At 41.8% G+C, this 18,709-nt stretch overlaps 2 protein-coding genes across 2 annotated transcripts in view; one reads left to right on the top strand and one right to left on the bottom strand.

Annotated features, from left to right (window-relative positions):
* The window catches only part of CPVL (carboxypeptidase vitellogenic like), a 112,575-nt gene that overhangs the window by 42,589 nt on the left and 51,277 nt on the right, over window positions 1-18,709 (top strand). Inside the window, exons 7-10 of the mRNA XM_039229883.1 lie at window positions 2,464-2,586; window positions 3,107-3,238; window positions 8,607-8,705; window positions 10,519-10,692. Coding sequence (XP_039085814.1) covers window positions 2,464-2,586; window positions 3,107-3,238; window positions 8,607-8,705; window positions 10,519-10,692 — 528 coding nt within the window. The remainder of the gene's footprint in view (window positions 1-2,463; window positions 2,587-3,106; window positions 3,239-8,606; window positions 8,706-10,518; window positions 10,693-18,709) is intronic.
* LOC120230318 (60S ribosomal protein L35a) lies at window positions 5,619-5,966 on the bottom strand. The gene has a single exon (XM_039229884.1). The coding sequence runs from the start codon at window positions 5,964-5,966 to the stop codon at window positions 5,634-5,636; it is 333 nt and encodes a 110-aa protein (XP_039085815.1). The 3' UTR covers window positions 5,619-5,633.

Here is an 18,709-nt window from a genome sequence, read left to right as displayed (position 1 = left end):
GAGTTCCCTAATAAACTATTACTGAATGGAGCCTATACACGACATCTTTACCACTGAAATGATTACTCAAGGAAATTGGCCTTTTTTTGTTCATCTTACAGAAATTAGATTTGATAAATGTTCACTTATTGTTCCTAACAAGAGAATATAGCACTATTAGGCAACAAACCACACTTCAGGCATGTAAACAGCATTTATACCACAAGGACTCTAAAATACACTCATGGTTATGAATGGATACACTGTTTTGAGTCAATACTTTGCCTACATAATTTCTGTTCACAAAAGGGCTGAATCAGTGAGGAGATCTTGTATAAATTAGACAAATTATTTTATCATACCTTGGAAGGAGGGTAAATTTGGGAGTAGGTCAAAGCAGGTTTGATTCTGACTCTATCACTTACCATCTCTGACCCTCAATGCCCTCGTATTGAAATGGGAGTAATCACATCTCCAGTATATGATTATGGTGTAGAATTAATAGAGCTCTTGGGGGCCCCCAGCCTTTGAACTGTAGACCCTTGCAGAGCCTTGAAAATATTACAAAGGGTCTGCAGACTCATATGTACCCACATGATGCCTTTAGTCTATTTTGAACATATAGGCATTAGTGTTTTTCAAATGCAAGTAAATTAATTCAAGATCATTCATTCAACAACTGTTTATTGAGCACTAACAGATAAACAGCATCAGGCACAGGGGACATACTAACCCACAAAACAGACAGATATTCATGTTCATGGATCTTCTGTTCTGGTGTGGCTGGGAGAATAACAATGCACAAGATAAATTAGTAGACGTTTATAGGAAAGTGAAGGGGATTCAATGAAAACATAGAGAAGAGAAATATAAAATATCAAAAAAAGGGGGGGTGTTAAAATTTTAGAGGGAGTGGCCAGGAAAAGCATCCTTAGAAGGCTCCACTGAAGGAAGTAGGAGATTTAACCATATGGACGCTTAGGGAAGAGCATTCCAGAGAAGGGAACAGCTAATGCAAAGGCCTTGGTGGAAGGGGGCAGTACGGGTCACCATCATGATTATGGTCTAAGACAGGCTGGAGAGGAATGAGCAAGAGGGTAGCAGAGGATAGTGTTAACGAAGTGACCAGATAAGGCCAATCCTTATGCCTCCAAAAAAGCAGTTTTCTTTTTACTCTGAAGGTGATGAGAAGTCATCAGAGGGTTTGAGCATAGGAGTGGCCTGGTCAGATTTATGTGTTAGTAGACCACCATCTTGAAAATAGACTGGATGAGGGGAAGGACAACAGTGGGGAGCCAGTTAGGCTACTGCAATCATCCAGGTAAAAGATGAGTGAACCTGGAGTGAGGTGATGAAATGTGGGTATGTGAAAACACTGGATCCTGGACCTATTTTGACAGAACAGGTAGAATTGACAAGGTTCGCTGATGGACTTCTGTGGGGTGAGAGAGAGAGAGAAAAATAAGGAAAGGCATCAAGATTTTTGGCCTAAACAGTTAGAACAGAATTAACAAAAGAGGCTGTTGGAAGGCCTGGGGATTAGAGCTTCATTTTGGACAATGAAGTCTGATAATTAGACGTGCAAGTGGAGATGTCCAAAAGGAAGCTCTTTAATGTAAAACATACAAAACCATTTTAAAATATACTGAGTAGTAGCCTTTATCAGAGTAATCTAAAAGCAGAATTAGAATGTTTGTGTCCGCAAAGTATTTTAGAATTGAAAAAGAACTTTGTACCTGGAAAGGTTGGAAACAGACATAATTGTTAAGTGACAATTTCAGTAGCCAATAAATATTACTTTCCTTTCCCTCTTGCTTTAACATGTGTTGTTTTCAAACCGCATCATCATACATATTTTGAAATCTTAATTTTGGCCTTGAGATCTTTCTTCTTTTTTAGTAAGGTTTTGAATGGACCTTTCTGGTAAGAAAGGCTTGGTGGGTGGAAGAATTTTATTCATTGGCCCATGTTACTGTATTAGGGAAGGAAATTAGACTATTCACCTATTATGTGTCCACTTGTCATTTTTTGTGTGCCATGCCCATGACTTGCTTGTCACTGGTGCTGTTTGGGAAGCCAAAAGAAGTGAGAGACAGAGCTTCATGCTACTGTGCAGTTTACAGTAAGAAAACACATGGTATGTCTCTTGCGGAAAGACTGCTGTTTTATTGTTATTTTAATTAGCTTAAACACATAAGTGTATACCTTTTTTTAATGTTTATTTATTTTTGAGAGAGAGAGAAATAGAGTTTGAGCAGGGGAGGGGCAGAGAGAGAGGGAGACACAGAATCTGAAGCAGGCTCCAGGCTCCGAACTGTCAGCACAGAGCCCAACGCGGGGCTCGAACCCATGATCGTGAGATCATGACCTGAGCCGAAGTCAGAGGCTTAACTGACTGAGCCACCCAGACTCCCTATAAACACATCATTTTTATAGCACCAATGCATGATGGTGATGGTTCATTTTAACATCTGCCCCTCTCAGTCTTACGCAGGGAAGTACGTGCCGGCCATTGCGCACTATATCCACACACTCAACCCCATGATGACAACGAAGATCAACCTGAAAGGAGTTGCTATTGGCGATGCGTATTCTGATCCTGAGTCAGTAAGTGTCCCCTTTTGCCTTTCCGTTCGGTCCCTAAAAAGATTAAATCCCCTTTTGTCAAATGGAGGCTCCTCTTACCCCAGAGACCTAACTTTATAGAGAGAAATCATGTTGCCCAGTTGACTTTCTAATGATTGAAATCTTCCAATTCTTAGGAAATGTTTTAAGTGGTCAGTTCACTCTGTCAGCCTCCATTGGCTGTGAGTGTGAGTATTGGGCACGCACATGTGTGGATATGTTTGTGTGTATTTTGTGCACGTGTGTGTTGCATGTGTGTGCTGGTGGTATGTGTGTGCCTTGTGTGTGGTATATGTGTTGTGTATGTTTGTATGTGTTGTGTATGTGTTTGTGTGTTCTGTGGAATGTGTGTGTGTGTGTGTGTGTGTGTGTGTGTGTAGGTAATTGTCTTGCTTGATTCATTTCAGCATGCGAATTACAAAGGGTTATTTCACCAAGCAAGTGGGTCCCTAACTTCTCTCTTTCTCTCCCTGTGGCTTTTGTTTTTCTCTTTTCTCCTCAGATCATAGGGGGCTATGCAACATTCCTGTACCAAATTGGCTTGTTGGATGAGAAGCAGAGAAAGTACTTCCAGAAGCAGTGTGATGCCTGCGTGAAATACATCAGGGACGAGAGGTGGTTTCAAGCCTTTGAAGTGAGTTCTGGGGCCCGCGTTGCCCTGGAGCAATGAGAACCATGTGAGCAGGCCCTAGAATCCCTATGGCACTCAGGCATTTTGTTGTTGTTCAAGAAGGTCTATCTGAGATGCTGTCTGAGATCGGGAGGCAGATGCATGGGCTTGAAATGAAGACAAGATCTGTCCAGGTCTCTCTGAGTTTACTTTGGCTGCATTTTAAACCTGCGATCACCTTGGAGTGTTTCTCTACCTGTGTCTTTCATTAACCGTTTTGATTTCTTTAAATGCTGTGTAGCCCTAAAGGCGTACCCTATCACAAGGAAATCAGAAGAAAGGCGACCCAGAAAGTGGATGCATATGCTTTAACATATGCTCTAAACCCTTCAGAAGGGTAATATCTACACACAGCGTGTCAGCCAGAGAACTGGCCACAGTGTGTAACAAATGTCACATGTTCCTGTGCATCAGGAACAAAGAGTATAAAGTATAGAAATCAGAAACTTTTACAAAGGGCCACCGGTATTTGTAAATATTGTAGCATGACTCCCCTAAAACTGAATTTGAGGATCAAATTAATAGGGTTATATTCCTCACCCTTTTTTGCTGAGGGGAGAGTTATTTTAAATCTGAGACTATACTAAATGTTAAGATATTCGGGGTTTGGGTTTGATTTGGTTTGATTTTGCCAGTGCAGACAAAGATCGTGTATCAACAGTATTTTTTAAGGGTTTTTGTTTTGTTTTGTTTTCTGCCACCTTTGCCATAGAGCCATCGTGTTTCACACATTAGTAAATGAGTCAAGGATTGCATTCTGAGGACTTCAGTCTTTTCGTTATTGGGGGCATATCCTGCACCATCCCCTGATGGCATTATTGTTATTAATGCTGAAGCCTGATATTAATAGTCTTCTAGGCACCGCAGGCCAGCCGGTTCAGATCAAAACAGGAGACATACAAACTTGGAGAGAAGGGGGTAGCCAAGTTATGCTCCATTTTGTAAGTAGGGCACATGGCACTACCTGAAATCCCCAAGGCAGTGAATGCCATCACCGTGAATTATGACAGCAACAGTATTTTTGCAAACAGTATTTGCAACAGATGTGCAAAGCCAATCCAGGAAGCCCCAGCCCATCCTGCAAGACGCCAGGGGCCTCCCTGGCATGGCCACAGAGTGTAGATTTGGAATCTCCTGTGCAGTTGTAAATGGGATCTTATAGGATCTTGCAAAGAAGAGGGATCTTGTGGGGATGATGAGGATTGACTTTCAACTTGCGATGACTATTTTCAGTCTAGTGTTAGGCTATCTGTTGTAGTCGGCAGAAAGGGTAAAAGGATTGAGCCTTTAGAATTTAAAGTTAATATCCAATTTTACATCATGGGAGACCACTAGGGAAGTGAGATATCTGATGTGTTTTTGAAGAAGCATCCAGGAATTATCGATGTAAAGATAATCCTTATTACCTTATGCAGGAGACTGAGCACTCACAGGCTTAGTGAAACAGTTGACAAGTTCAGGTTATTCTTCATATTTGGAGGTGATGAGAAGAAGCCCTAGAAGGTTAGAGTCTCTGCCAAATCAGATTCATTAGGAAAAAAAAACGCAGAAGACACCAAAATTCAATGCAAAACAAAACCAAACAAAACCAAACAACAAAACCTGAAACCTTTGAAGGTATGCCATGTCTCTGGGACCATTGGTCCGATATTTGGAGTGATGAATGGACATAAAAACCTTTGTTTTTTTTTTTTTTCAAGGGAAGTAGATAAAATGGTACTTGGGAAAGTAAGCAAGTGCTGGTCAAATGTGTTTCGGCATATGCAGTAGAAGTCTCCAAGAAATCCTGAGACCCAAGGGAATACAAATGTCAAAATCACCAAGGCCTAAATAATAGAACCTGTTAGATGCTCTGATCCCTTAAAATGATTTAGGTAATCAAAGAGCAATCACTCAGAGCTGGAGGGAACTTTATAGACTGTCCTCTGCCCTTTCACACACACATAGGCATGCCTCCCCAGAGGGCAGGCATTCAAGTGCAAAAGCCACTTGCTAGATTGTGGCAGGCCTAGAGTCGTTCCCCACCCCCAGGCCCTAGATTCCCACTCCAGTATTTCTCCTGTGGCTAACTTTCAGGTAGTCTGTAAAAATCCTGGGACATTTAGACATTCTGTTAAATGCCCATCTCTGGTCCTTACTGTCTCCCTTATCATGACAGTGTTCTGGATCACAGAGTTCTTTTTGTGAAGCAAGTTTTGACCAGAAACTGGATTTCACAGGTCTTAACCACCCAATTTAGTTATTTTTTTGATAACGAATGATTGTTGACTCGTTCTGAATTCAGATCCATTCTTTTTTTTTTTTCTTTTTTTTTCAAGAGAACAAATCTACACCTTTATTTATTTACTTTTCAGTTAGTTTAAATCCTTGAGGGGTACAGCATCACACGGATTCTGTGGCCAATGGCTTTAGCAGGAAGGTTGCTTCGGAATTTTGCACGAACCATGCCACTGTTTCCATGAGCACGAGTTACTTTTCCCCAGATTACTCTGGTTTTATTCGGTTTGCCACCAGGAGTCACTGTGTTGTTCTTTGCTTTGTACACATAAGCACATCTCTTGCCTAGATAGAACTCAGTTTCATCTCGGGCATAAACACCTTCAATTTTAAGAAGAGCTGTGTGCTCCCTCTGGTTCCTGAGACCCCGTTTATAGCCAGCAAAAATGGCTTTGGACCACAACCTTCCAGACATATTTGTCGTTTCAGGAGTCCTGTTCCCAGCAGGCCTCCACGGGTTCAAAGATGGCTGAAAGACAATTCAGATCCATTCTTAAGGGTTGAATTTATCTTCCCGTTGGTGTTGATAATTTCCAAAGGCAAATACCCCAAAGGCTGCACCCATTCAGGACTACTGCTAGCCTACAGTGTCCCCTCTGGGTGGACAGTTTAGGAAAAGGCATCTTCCTCCGGGCTGACGCAGTCCTGTGGATTGAGGGTTTGGCAAGCGGGTACCGCCATTGTATGAGGATAAAGATGGCTGTTTCTCCAATTGCAGCCCAAGCCTGGTTATAACAGCCTGGGAGGCAGAACTTTGGCTGGTTCTCTGGCCCTTCTGTCCCATCCACCAGGCATCCCCATGTCGTGCACACTCTGCACAGCCAGAGGCAGGGGTCCTGAGCCACCGTAGCATTGCTGGAGCATACTTTTTTACCTCCTCTCCTTTCCACAGCGATGATCCTTTTCAGACGTGGTCCCTAGGCCTGTGGCCATAGTAACTCGGATCAATTAAGTTGCTCATGTTTGATAAAGAAAACTGATCCAATACAATAATAAAATTTTATATTAAACCCAAAAGCATGGCCAGAAAGAATTGAAAACTAGGAGAGACAGCAGTGTGACCCTTGGGGAGGTAGCAGGGGGTGGGGAGTGGGGGGTGGGCACGTGGGCTGGAGAAGCATGGCCTGGGCTTGAATCTCACATCTGACGTTATTAGGAAGGCGTCGCTGGCAAGTGACTTACCCTCTGTGTGCCTGTTTCTTTACCTGTAAACCTAGGATACTGGTATCCGAAATTCTTACCTTGTAAGAAAACCTAAAATCACACTTGATTGTTGGTTTTGAACATGTGCAGAATTCATCCTTTTACAAGAGCTCCTTACAGACTCAGTTTCCTCAGCCAAAAAATGCCAGTGTTCTCAATCCCTTTTATGTCATTTCCTTTCATCTTCTTGCTCTACCCCAAAACCTGCTTCTTTTCTGCTGCTGCGGCTTCCTCCCTCATGCAGGGACTGTGTTCTCTCTTACCTACTCTGTACGGCACTTGGTTAGGAGGAAGAGGGGGTGTCCTTGTTCCTCAGTGCTTTCTCCGGATCATGTCCTTCTGGAAGCTTTGAAGCTTTGACTCTCATATCCTCACATGATACCATCCACCAATTTGTTTTAATGTTTATTTATTTTTGAGAGGTGGGGGGAGGCCCAGAGAGAGCGGTAGATACAGAATCTGAAGCAGGCTCCGGGCTCTGAGCTATTAGCATAGAGCCGGATGCGGGGCTCCCACCCACAGACCATGAGATCATAACCTGAGCTGAAGTCTGATGCTTAACCGACTGAGCCACCCAGGCACCCCACCACCCACCACCCACCACATCTTGTAGTTAACTACTACCCTCTGGCCCTCTCCTCATTCTCTGAGTATTTTAGCTCCTGCCTCACTGTCCTTCTCTCTCAAGGATATTGTGCCTGTCATGATTTCTAGCAATCACAGTATCTGCATGAATGACCCTTTTCATTCCTGGCCCCTCGGTTCTTTAGCCTTCTGTCTTTCTGTGACCTTGTTCCCCTCTTTACCTTAGCTGCTCAGTCCACCACAAAAAAAAAAAAAAAAAGGAGAAGAAAGAAAAAAAGAAAAGAAAAAAAACCCTCTGAAAATCACTCCACAATCTCAGATTCCCATTGTGTCAGCTCACTCTTCTGAATATATGAACTCAAACAACAGTCCTGCAACCCCATTGTCTTCTGGTCCATTGATCCGAACACGGCTTCAAAATCTGTTTCTCTAATTACCCAAATGAAGCTCAAGGGCAGTCCACCTCCTCTGGCTGAACCACCATTCTGGCTACAAGTGCCTCTCTGTCACCCCACGCGTGCCTCTGTGCAGCTGCACGTGGCTGGAGGAGAGCACACAACCATGCTGGCGGCTCTCACCTCGCTGATGACCAGTTTCTAAGGTCAGGAGTCCAGAGAGAACTTGCGCCAGCTCCAAGCACCTGTGCATGTTTCCATCTCCTCTGCCCTATTGCCTCGTACTGTGGGTTAGTGGCCAACCATCCATGCTACGGCTGTCCTTCCCTACGAGGCTTGCTCCCACAGTCAGGGCCTGTGGGCTCACTGTTTCCTCTGCCTGGAATGTTATTTCCCTAGATGTCTGCGTGGTTCACTCCTTTCCAACAGGTGTTTACTCAATGTCCCTTTCTCAGTGAGATGTTTCCTCCTCTCCTCAGCATCCCTTGCGCTCGCACACACACGTATGCCCACACGCCCCCATGGCAGTCCCTACTCTTCTTCTCTTTAGTTTTCTCCTTAGCACTTAGCACTCAATTTACTGCATGTTTTTCCTACAAATGCTTGCATATTTGTATATGCAATATTGTATTTTGCTTGTACCCCTCCAAGATATAAACTATATTAGAGAGGACTTTTGCTCTGTCTTCTTCACACTGCTGCGTCCCCAAGCCTCAGACCGCGTCTAGCACAGAGAAGATGAGCAGTAAAAGGTTGTCACACAAAACAATGCAAAGTGAGAAAATTATTCAGTTGATGCAATGACAAATGCCTGTATGTATTTACCCACCTGATGGTTTCCTTCTTTCTTTCTTCCCTCTCTCCCGACCTAGGTACTGGATAAACTACTAGATGGTGATTTAACAAACAACCCTTCTTATTTCCAGAATGTCACAGGATGTCCTACTTACTATAACCTGTTACAGTGCAAGGTAATGCAACGTAACACTTTTCAAACTTTACTAGTGTTTGCTTAAACCTTTTGGTAACACCAAACTTCCTTCAATTTGAGAAATACTACAGCTGACGCTGTACTAGAAAAATATGTCCTAACGGTATTGCGTTATTTGGTCTACTAATCTGTAGGATTTCCCTCCCACCGATGTTGTTTGTATATGTTATAATCTGACCATCAAGAATGTATGATACTCCTGATAACTCAGAACAATCTCTGATTAACACGGGTTCCCACCAACAGAACTTGTGATACAAAAGTTCTTTTGTCAAGGATAGGTCAGCATTGCAGTTCTGGGTATTAAGTTTCAGAACCCCAAGCCTATAGTGAGTTTCTTGAAAATGTCCACATTATTTGTTCTGTTCTTAAGGCAGCTTGGATCATCAAAATTGCCAAAGCCTTTATGGAAACATTTGCATTTTCTTTCTTTTAGCTTAAGAAGGTTTGTGCACTTAGTATGGCCTTCACTTTGAGCCCTCTGGAATATTTCTCGAAGTATTCAAGTAGTCTTCTTTCATAAAAGCAGGCCAAAGTTGATGCCTTTTGTGCAGAGTTAATCAAATAAAACCAAGGGATTTTATCCCTTGGGATAAAAAAGTGGGGATTTGGATTTGTACAATCTTGGTCTAGCATATATGACAATGCATCTTGTTTTTAAGATTGCTTTATTAGGAGTGCCTGGGTGGCTCAGTCGATTAAGCGTCTGACTTCGGCTCAGGTCATCGTCTCACTGCTCGTAGGTTCAAGCCCCGTGTCAGGCTCTGTGCTGACAGCTCAGAGCTTGGAGCCTGCTTTGGACTCTGTGTCTCCCTCTCTCTCTGCCCCTCCCCTGCTCATGCTTTGTCTCTCTCTGTCTCTCAAAAAATGAATAAACATTAAAAAAAATTAAAAAATAAAATAAATAAATTTGCCTCATTAACTACTTCATAAATAAAATATAAAGCTAATTTCAATAGCATTTGCTAACCCTGTGGTTTTGGATTTCAAGTCTACCAAGAGGAAAACACATGGTAGAAAAGAGAAACAGAATTTGTAATTACATTTCTTTTTTCCTTACAAAGTAATGTATTCAACAAATTAGCTAAAATTGATGATGCACAAAATCACTGATCTTGAATTCTAAGTTTTTTTATCCTTTTGTCATTTGTTAAAACAACGCTCTTTTTTCTCTTAGTATGATGACTATCACAGACTTTCAATGCCACAGACTTTATGCAGTATTTTTTTTTAAATAAGGCTCATGGACAACTTTTCTTTTGTCTAATGTCCTTCATAAAGTATCATCTGTTTTACACTTGGTATATTCCCCCCTGCAATTATGGTTAGCCGATTATTTTCCGTGTATGGTTTTAATAAACAGCGGAACATGCAAAAGAAAGCCCAGTTGTGGCTCCTGTGGCCTATTTGACCTTCCTCCCAAAAGGCCTCTGACAAGGAGCAAATTGCTTTTGATAATCTCACCTCTTCCGTTTTTCTGGTCTCTGCCCCACTCGGGTTGTTGATTGGAATCACAGATTGCAGAAGTTTGGTTTACTAAGAAAAGAAGATTGAGCATCTGCAAATTGGGTGTTGGCTCCAAAGGTATCAGATCATCCGGTCTTATTGTCAGTAACATTGAAATGACCTCAAAACCCCCAAATTGAAAATATCAGGGTGGAGACCAAAGTGAATAGTCATGTTTCTTCTTGTTCATTACGGTTTATGTTCTGAGAAATGGAAGCTTTCTCAGCATGCTATTCCTGTCACCAAGTCACGTTCTCCAATATTTTTCTGATGTCTCCCTCCACCAGGAACCTGAGGACCAAAATTACTATGGGAAATTTTTGTCCCTTCCACACGTGAGACAAGCCATCCACGTGGGAAACCGGACTTTTAGTGATGGATCCGAAGTCGAAAAGTACATGCGAGAAGATACAGTAAAGTCTGTTAAGCCATGGTTAGCTGAAATCATGAATAATTATAAGGTAAGGCGGTTATGGGGCGCCTGGGTGGCTTAGTCGGTTAAGCGTCCGACTATCGCTTAGGTCATGATCTCGCGGTTCGTGGGTTCGAGCCCCGCGTCGGGCTCTGTGCTGACTGCCAGCTCAGAGCCTGGAGCCTGTTTCAGTCTGTGACTCCCTCTTTCTCTGACCCTCCCCTGTTCACGCTGTCTCTCTCTCTCTCCTAGAAATAAATAAAAACATTAAAAAAAAAAATAAAAAAAAAATAAGGTAAGACGGTTACTTCATTTACTGTTTATTTCAGGAACGTTTTAGATTATCTAGCACAGAGGTGACTTTCTTTTATTTGTAATTTGACTCCTGACACTTTTTTTGTCTTTATGGTATTTTACAAATATAAATAACAGCTCCCCTACTGTTTGATTTCTTTGAATTAAGGTTTTTTCCCCCTTCTAACTAAATCGCTATCCCCTGATAGTTCCTTCAAATGAAATTCTCCTTGCCACATGCCACCTCTCATCATTCCTTGAGGAAAGAACTACAGCCGAGCCAAGAAGCTGATTGGCCTGTGGAAGCCAGTTTTGCCTTGTTGCCTGCTTTATAACATGAATCCCGACAAAGTCGGAAATCAATCCAATCAACTGGCTATTCCAAAAAAAATGCATCTTACCTAATAATTGTATTCATTCCCCTTGCTCACCCACCGTTTTTTCAGTATCTGCTTTAAGCCCAAGACTGTGCTAGGCCGTCAGGTTGAAACAATGAATGAGAAAGAGTCCTTGTTTTGAGGAGCGTGAATCCAAGCACCTCATTATCTGAGCTGTTCTGCCTGATTTGCTGGTGGAGGTGCCAAAAGGAAGTGAAAGAATGAGGCCCTGAAAGTTCAGGCAAAGGGGTCCTGGATCCTAGAATTCCCCCTGCGGGGGAAGGGTACCAGGAGCAAGTGATGGAGAAGAGTCATCCTGTGAATTTCCTTGCTGCTCCTTTATTCTCACTTCCTCCTCTGATTTTCTTGGGCTCTTATCATCTGTGCCAGGCCTAGTATCTGGGCCAGCTCTGCAAGGAGAAGCGTGCTCACGATAGAGAAGATCAGCCGCTGAGGGGATCCACTTCCTCTCTATTTCCTGACAGAGGCAAGAGTAACAAAAAACAGGGCGGCTCGTCACCTGCACACCTTTGTATGAATTATCAAAACGGCAACCTCCCCTCAGGATACTTTGGTTCCGTTGGCCAAAATAATCTCAATATATATCGCTTTAATTTGGCCAAACCCTTTCTACTACCATTTCCTGCCGTGAGGAATACACAGGTCTACGATGTCTATATTAAGAATACTTTCGGGTCGCCTGGGAGGCTTAGTCGGTTAGGCGTCCGACTTTCGCTCAGGTCATGATCTCGCGGTTCGTGGGTTCGAGCCCCGTGTCGGGCTCTGTGCTGACTGCCAGCTCAGAGCCTGGGGCCTGTTTCAGTCTGTGACTCCCTCTTTCTCTGACCCTCCCCTGTTCACGCTGTCTCTCTCTCTCTCCTAGAAATAAATAAAAACATTAAAAAAAAAAATAAAAAAAAAATAAGGTAAGACGGTTACTTCATTTACTGTTTATTTCAGGAACGTTTTAGATTATCTAGCACAGAGGTGACTTTCTTTTATTTGTAATTTGACTCCTGACACTTTTTTTGTCTTTATGGTATTTTACAAATATAAATAACAGCTCCCCTACTGTTTGATTTCTTTGAATTAAGGTTTTTTCCCCCTTCTAACTAAATCGCTATCCCCTGATAGTTCCTTCAAATGAAATTCTCCTTGCCACATGCCACCTCTCATCATTCCTTGAGGAAAGAACTACAGCCGAGCCAAGAAGCTGATTGGCCTGTGGAAGCCAGTTTTGCCTTGTTGCCTGCTTTATAACATGAATCCCGACAAAGTCGGAAATCAATCCAATCAACTGGCTATTCCAAAAAAAATGCATCTTACCTAATAATTGTATTCATTCCCCTTGCTCACCCACCGTTTTTTCAGTATCTGCTTTAAGCCCAAGACTGTGCTAGGCCGTCAGGTTGAAACAATGAATGAGAAAGAGTCCTTGTTTTGAGGAGCGTGAATCCAAGCACCTCATTATCTGAGCTGTTCTGCCTGATTTGCTGGTGGAGGTGCCAAAAGGAAGTGAAAGAATGAGGCCCTGAAAGTTCAGGCAAAGGGGTCCTGGATCCTAGAATTCCCCCTGCGGGGGAAGGGTACCAGGAGCAAGTGATGGAGAAGAGTCATCCTGTGAATTTCCTTGCTGCTCCTTTATTCTCACTTCCTCCTCTGATTTTCTTGGGCTCTTATCATCTGTGCCAGGCCTAGTATCTGGGCCAGCTCTGCAAGGAGAAGCGTGCTCACGATAGAGAAGATCAGCCGCTGAGGGGATCCACTTCCTCTCTATTTCCTGACAGAGGCAAGAGTAACAAAAAACAGGGCGGCTCGTCACCTGCACACCTTTGTATGAATTATCAAAACGGCAACCTCCCCTCAGGATACTTTGGTTCCGTTGGCCAAAATAATCTCAATATATATCGCTTTAATTTGGCCAAACCCTTTCTACTACCATTTCCTGCCGTGAGGAATACACAGGTCTACGATGTCTATATTAAGAATACTTTCGGGTCGCCTGGGAGGCTTAGTCGGTTAGGCGTCCGACTTTCGCTCAGGTCATGATCTCGCGGTTCGTGGGTTCGAGCCCCGTGTCGGGCTCTGTGCTGACTGCCAGCTCAGAGCCTGGGGCCTGTTTCAGTCTGTGACTCCCTCTCTCTCTGACCCTCCCCTGCTTACTCTTTCTCTCTCCTAGAAATAATAAATTAAAAAAAAATTTTAAAAAAAGAATACTTTCGGGGCGCCTGGGTGGCTCAGTTGGTTGGGCATCCATCTTCGGCTCAGGTCATGATCTCATGGTTTCTGAGTTCGAGCCCCGCATCAGGCTCTGTGCTGACAGGTCAGAGCCTGGAGCCTGCTTCACATTCTGTGTCTCCCTCTGTCTCTGCTCCTTCCCCACTTGCATTCTGTCTCTGTCTCTCAAAAATAAACATTAAAAAAATGTTTTTAAAAGAATACTTTCCCTCAGGATTATTCAGCTGTCAGTACTGTGCAAGGGAATCCATTGCCAAATGTACCCTTATTAGATTGTGTTTTGAAATATGCCAGACCTAGAAGGCCCATTTTGTTGATGCTGCTGTTAGTACATGGTTTGAGTCCCTAGACATATATACAACCTTCACCAAAAATAATCTAAGGTCAATGGCATGCAGTCTACAAACCCGTTATCAGTTTGCAGAACTTGATGCAATACTTTCTAGGAATGAAAGCATCTAACTGGATGAGGTCAGAGTTTCAACCATCCTTGTGTTCTGTTCTTTTTTTGGTCCCTTCGTGCTTGCCTAGTTGGAGACCTTTTTTAAAGCACTTAGCTGGTTGTTCTCTTCTGCAAGTTCTCAGACCATGTGGTCTCTGTAACTGTGGTCACACTTAGGACACTGTACTGCCATTACAGGCTGTCCCTTCCAGCACTGGAGCAATCTAAATAATGAATGAATGAATGAATGAATGAATGAAAAATCAGTTCTATAAATTAGTGATACATCAAAAATCTATCTAATCTACTTGTCCGTAAATCGTTGGATTTTATCTACAAATTTATTGGACCAAAAAGAGCTGAGCACTTGTGTTTTTGAGACATAAACGATGGACTATAATACAACATAAAGGAATGCAAAGTGGGTTTTTTTTTTTTAACAGAGAGCAAATAAGGAAGTTTGTACATTTTTCGTGCCCTTGGGAGATACATTTTCTCACGGTATTCTAGATTTACGTAGAATATGATTCTTTTCTCAGCCACGTGAGGATAGAGTGGAACATGAATCTCACCTGGTATTGGCTATAAACTTACCTGATACTGGCTAATTGCCATGGAGTATCCATTTAATTGATAAAAACTATATTGACTAAAAATGATCCAGTATTTTGATATGTAAACATCTCTGTCCTTGTTTCCCATATCTCTTAAACCAACCAATATGAATTTTAATGAAATCAGAATATTTTTGAAACTCGAAATTCTGACTCCGTTGTTAGAAAAAAAAAGAGAATAGATAAGTGGTACAGATAAATCATGTTTCTGTAAAAAAAGAGAACAAAATATGCAGTCAGGCCGAGTGTAGACTAAAAATTGCTCCTTCTAAAGCAGGCTGTGCATTTTGCTACAGCCAGGGTTGCCTACAGGGCAACGGTTATCTTTGGCTTGTCTATTAATGGTGGTGAACTTCAACGTATAATGCAATAGAATCAGAACAGCCTACGTTGGCTTAAAACATTAGTATGCTCAAAGTTATATTTATGCAAGTCTGAGTGCTAATTTGTCATAGAAAACAGTGCACATGTTTCTATTCATAGGAACATGGAAGTCTCTTTCCAGTACTAGAATCATTTTCAGCAACGTGGGTATCTCTGATGGGCTGAGGAAGACCTTCATCAGCTTCTGGCAACTAATAACACTCCTGGGGCACATCAGTTTCTGTGTGGACTGCATAAAAACAATCTTTTTCTTGTATTGCTTTACAGGGAATGTGTATTCAAAGTCATTCTCTTTCATTAACTTCAGATGTTTGGGCAGTAAATTGAAATATATTAGCAGTTTTCAAAATGACCAGAAAGAGAAATAATCTCTTGGACTATTGGGATTCGTCATCATTAAATCAAAGTCACAATATTATCAGGATATTTAGGAGTCAGCTGGGTTGTAGAGCATGGTGGTTATGAGCTTGGGTTCTCAAATATTTTGAGTTTGAATTCAGGTTCACCATTCTCTGGCTATGTCCGTTTGGAGGAAGATACTTAAACTCTCTGTTCTTCAGATTTCTCATGCATAGAATGAGAATAATAATAATACTTGTAGGTGAGTTCTTGTGAGGTTCAAATAGATTACGTATGTAAAAACACTTAGAACAGTGACTGATGGTTAGAAAGTGCTTGAAAATATAAGCTGTTACCATTGATGTTCAACAAATTTTAGCAAAACTCCTTAAGTATGTGCTATATACAAAAGTTGTATAAGAAACCCTGGAAAACACAAAAATAAGAAAGACTTAACAGACTTTTAGTTTCTAGTTCAGCATGTAAGGAGCTTAGAAGTTACCACTTGATCCCAAGAATAAGTAAAAAGTTAAACTGAAAAGTCAACAAATCTTCTTAGATCTGTGAGAGAAGTGAGGTCAGAGGGCAAACCACTTCCCCACAAATTAGAAAGAGACGAATAGAGAGAACCACAATTTATCCAAGAAGAAACTTCCATAGGAACCAATGCCAGGGTAGGAAAGCCTGCACTGTAATTTTTTGCAATAAGACAATGAACAACTCATTTAAAAAAGAGTGAAAGACCTTAACATCCCCAAGTTTTTTTTATTAATTCTTTTTAATGTTTATTCATTTTTGAGGGACAGAGCATGAGCAAGGGAGAGGCAAAGAGAGAGGGAGACAGAATCTGAAGCAGGCTTCAGGCTCTGAGCTGTCAGCACAGAGCCCAACGCCGGGCTCAAAACCATGAACTTCATGACCTAAGCCGAAGTCCGACGCTTAACCAACTGAGCCACTCATGCACCCCAACAGACCCAAGTCTTAAGACCTCACTCAAGAAAATATGCAGATGGGATGGACACATATGCAGAGATGTTCAGCATCATATGCCATTAGTGAATTGCAAATTTAAACCATAGGATACCACTACATACCTTTCAGAATGGCCAAAATCTAAAACACTGACAATACCAAGTGCTAAGGAGGATACAGAGCAATAGGAACTCTTATTTGTTGCTGGTGGCAATGCAAAATGGTACAGCACCTTGGCAGTTCATTTGTTTGTTAGTTATAAAACTAAACAACTCTTACCACATGATGCACTAATCATACTCTTTGGTACTTACCCAAATGAATTGAAAACTCATGTCCACGCAAAATCCTTCATGCAGCTGTTTCTAGCAGCTTTATTCATAATTGCCAAAACTTGGAAGAAAACAAGATGTCCTTTGGTAGGTGACTAGATCGAACTGTAGTATAGACAGTGGACAGTATTACTCAGCACTAAAAAGAGTGAGCTATCAAGCCATGGAAAGACATGGAGGAAACTTTATTGAAAGAAGTCAATATGAAAAAGCTACATAGTATGTTCCAGCTATAGGAGATTCTGGAAAAGACAAAAGTATGGAGATAGTAAAAGGTTCACTTCTTGCCAGGGGTTAGGGAGGACGGTGTGGTGAATAAGCAGGGCATCGATCTTTAGGGCAGTGAAACTATTCTATATGATCTTACGGTGATGCAGAGGTGTCGTTATACTTCTTAAAATCCATAAAAAGTACACCTCCACAGTGAACCCTAATGTAAACTAGGGACTTTTAGTGATAATGATGTATTATTGTAGGTTCATGTGCTGTAACAAATGTATCACTGTGGGGGGGGGGGCTGTTGATAGTGGGGGAGTTTGTGCATATGCTATGTGGGAACAGGGGATGTAATGGATCTGTCTCACTTTCTGTTCAATTGTGCTGTGTGCCTAAAATGCTCTAAAAAGTAAAGCTTAGGAATTAAAAACCAAAAAGATTTATTGTCTGCTTAGTAAAAGAGATACATACCAGTAGAGTTGATAAAAGGTAGACTCAATTTCTGCTTCCAGCACCGTGATAAAATAGATATTGGAAGACCCCTTCATTGAAATATAACTAAATTCAGAGTAAATCACAACAAATATGATTGCAGTGTTTTTAACCAAAGGAGATCTCAAAGTGGAAAAAAAAACAAAAAAAAAGAAAGCAAAAACAAAGGAAAACAAAATATAGAGAACTAAATCCTGTGGAGTAAGAGTAATAACACAGGGCGGTCCAGAGGCTCAATGTCCTCAGCTCTGCAGTTGGTGACAGGGCCATGGGCCCAAGTAAGGTGAAGTTGCTACCCTGAGAGCCTGGCACCAAGCCTGTCACACACGGAGGGGCTAATTGGTCCCCTGTGGTGGTGACCTCTGGCAACCAATAGAAACCAAAACACAACAGCTAGAGGTATTTTGATTTTTCAGATTTTTATTAGCTAAGTTTGACACAAATGTAATCTCATAATTGTAAATCACCCAGGATGCTGGTCAACAGGCTACCATTGTGGAGGATAAGCAGAAACAGTTAAAAATTGTATAGATATCCAAGGCACCTCAGATGTAGGAAATATGAGGGATGGAATAGAAACTAACTATGTATGAAATATTTAAACACATAGAAATGGAGTTTAAAATAAGCAATAAGCAAGGAACCATCCGATATGGCTAGGCCAATGTGAAGGAGAACCAATAAGAAGTGTTAAAAATGAAAAATACAGTTGTATTTAAAACCCAGTGCTTGCAATAAAGAACCTATTAGACATTGCTGCCAATAAGATTCACAGATTAGAAGAAATTAACCAAAATGGAACACAGTAAGACAAAGAAGATTTGAACAATATAATTAGCGAGCTTGATTTAATGAATGTGTATAAAATTCTAAAAGTAATGATCAACAAGTCTCAAATATTTTAAAGAATTTGCATCATGCATGGCCAACAGACACATGAAATGATGCTCAGCATCCCTCCTCATCAGGGACATACAAATCAAAACCACACTGAGATACCACCTCACGCCAGTCAGAGTGGCTAAAATGAGCAAATCAGGAGACTCTAGATGCTGGCGAGGATGTGGAGAAACGGGCACCCTCCTACACTGTTGGTGGGAATGTAAACTGGTACAGCCCCTCTGGAAAACAGTGTGGAGGTTCCTCAGGAAACTAACAATAGAACTCCACTATGACCCAGCAATAGCACTGCTAGGAATTTACCCAAGGGATACAGGAATGCTGATGCATAGGAGCACATGTACCCTAATGTTCATAGCAGCACTCTCCACAATAGCCAAAACATGGAAAGAGCCTAAGTGTCCATCAACGGATGAATGGATCAAGAAGATGTGGTTTATCTATACCATGGAATACTACATGGCAA

Source organism: Hyaena hyaena, unplaced genomic scaffold, assembly GCF_003009895.1.
Source record: "Hyaena hyaena isolate Hyena2069 unplaced genomic scaffold, ASM300989v1 scaffold_40, whole genome shotgun sequence".
Lineage (NCBI taxonomy): Eukaryota > Metazoa > Chordata > Mammalia > Carnivora > Hyaenidae > Hyaena > Hyaena hyaena.
The sequence above is the reverse complement of the archived record's forward strand: the minus strand, read 5'-3'. Positions and strand labels throughout refer to the sequence as shown.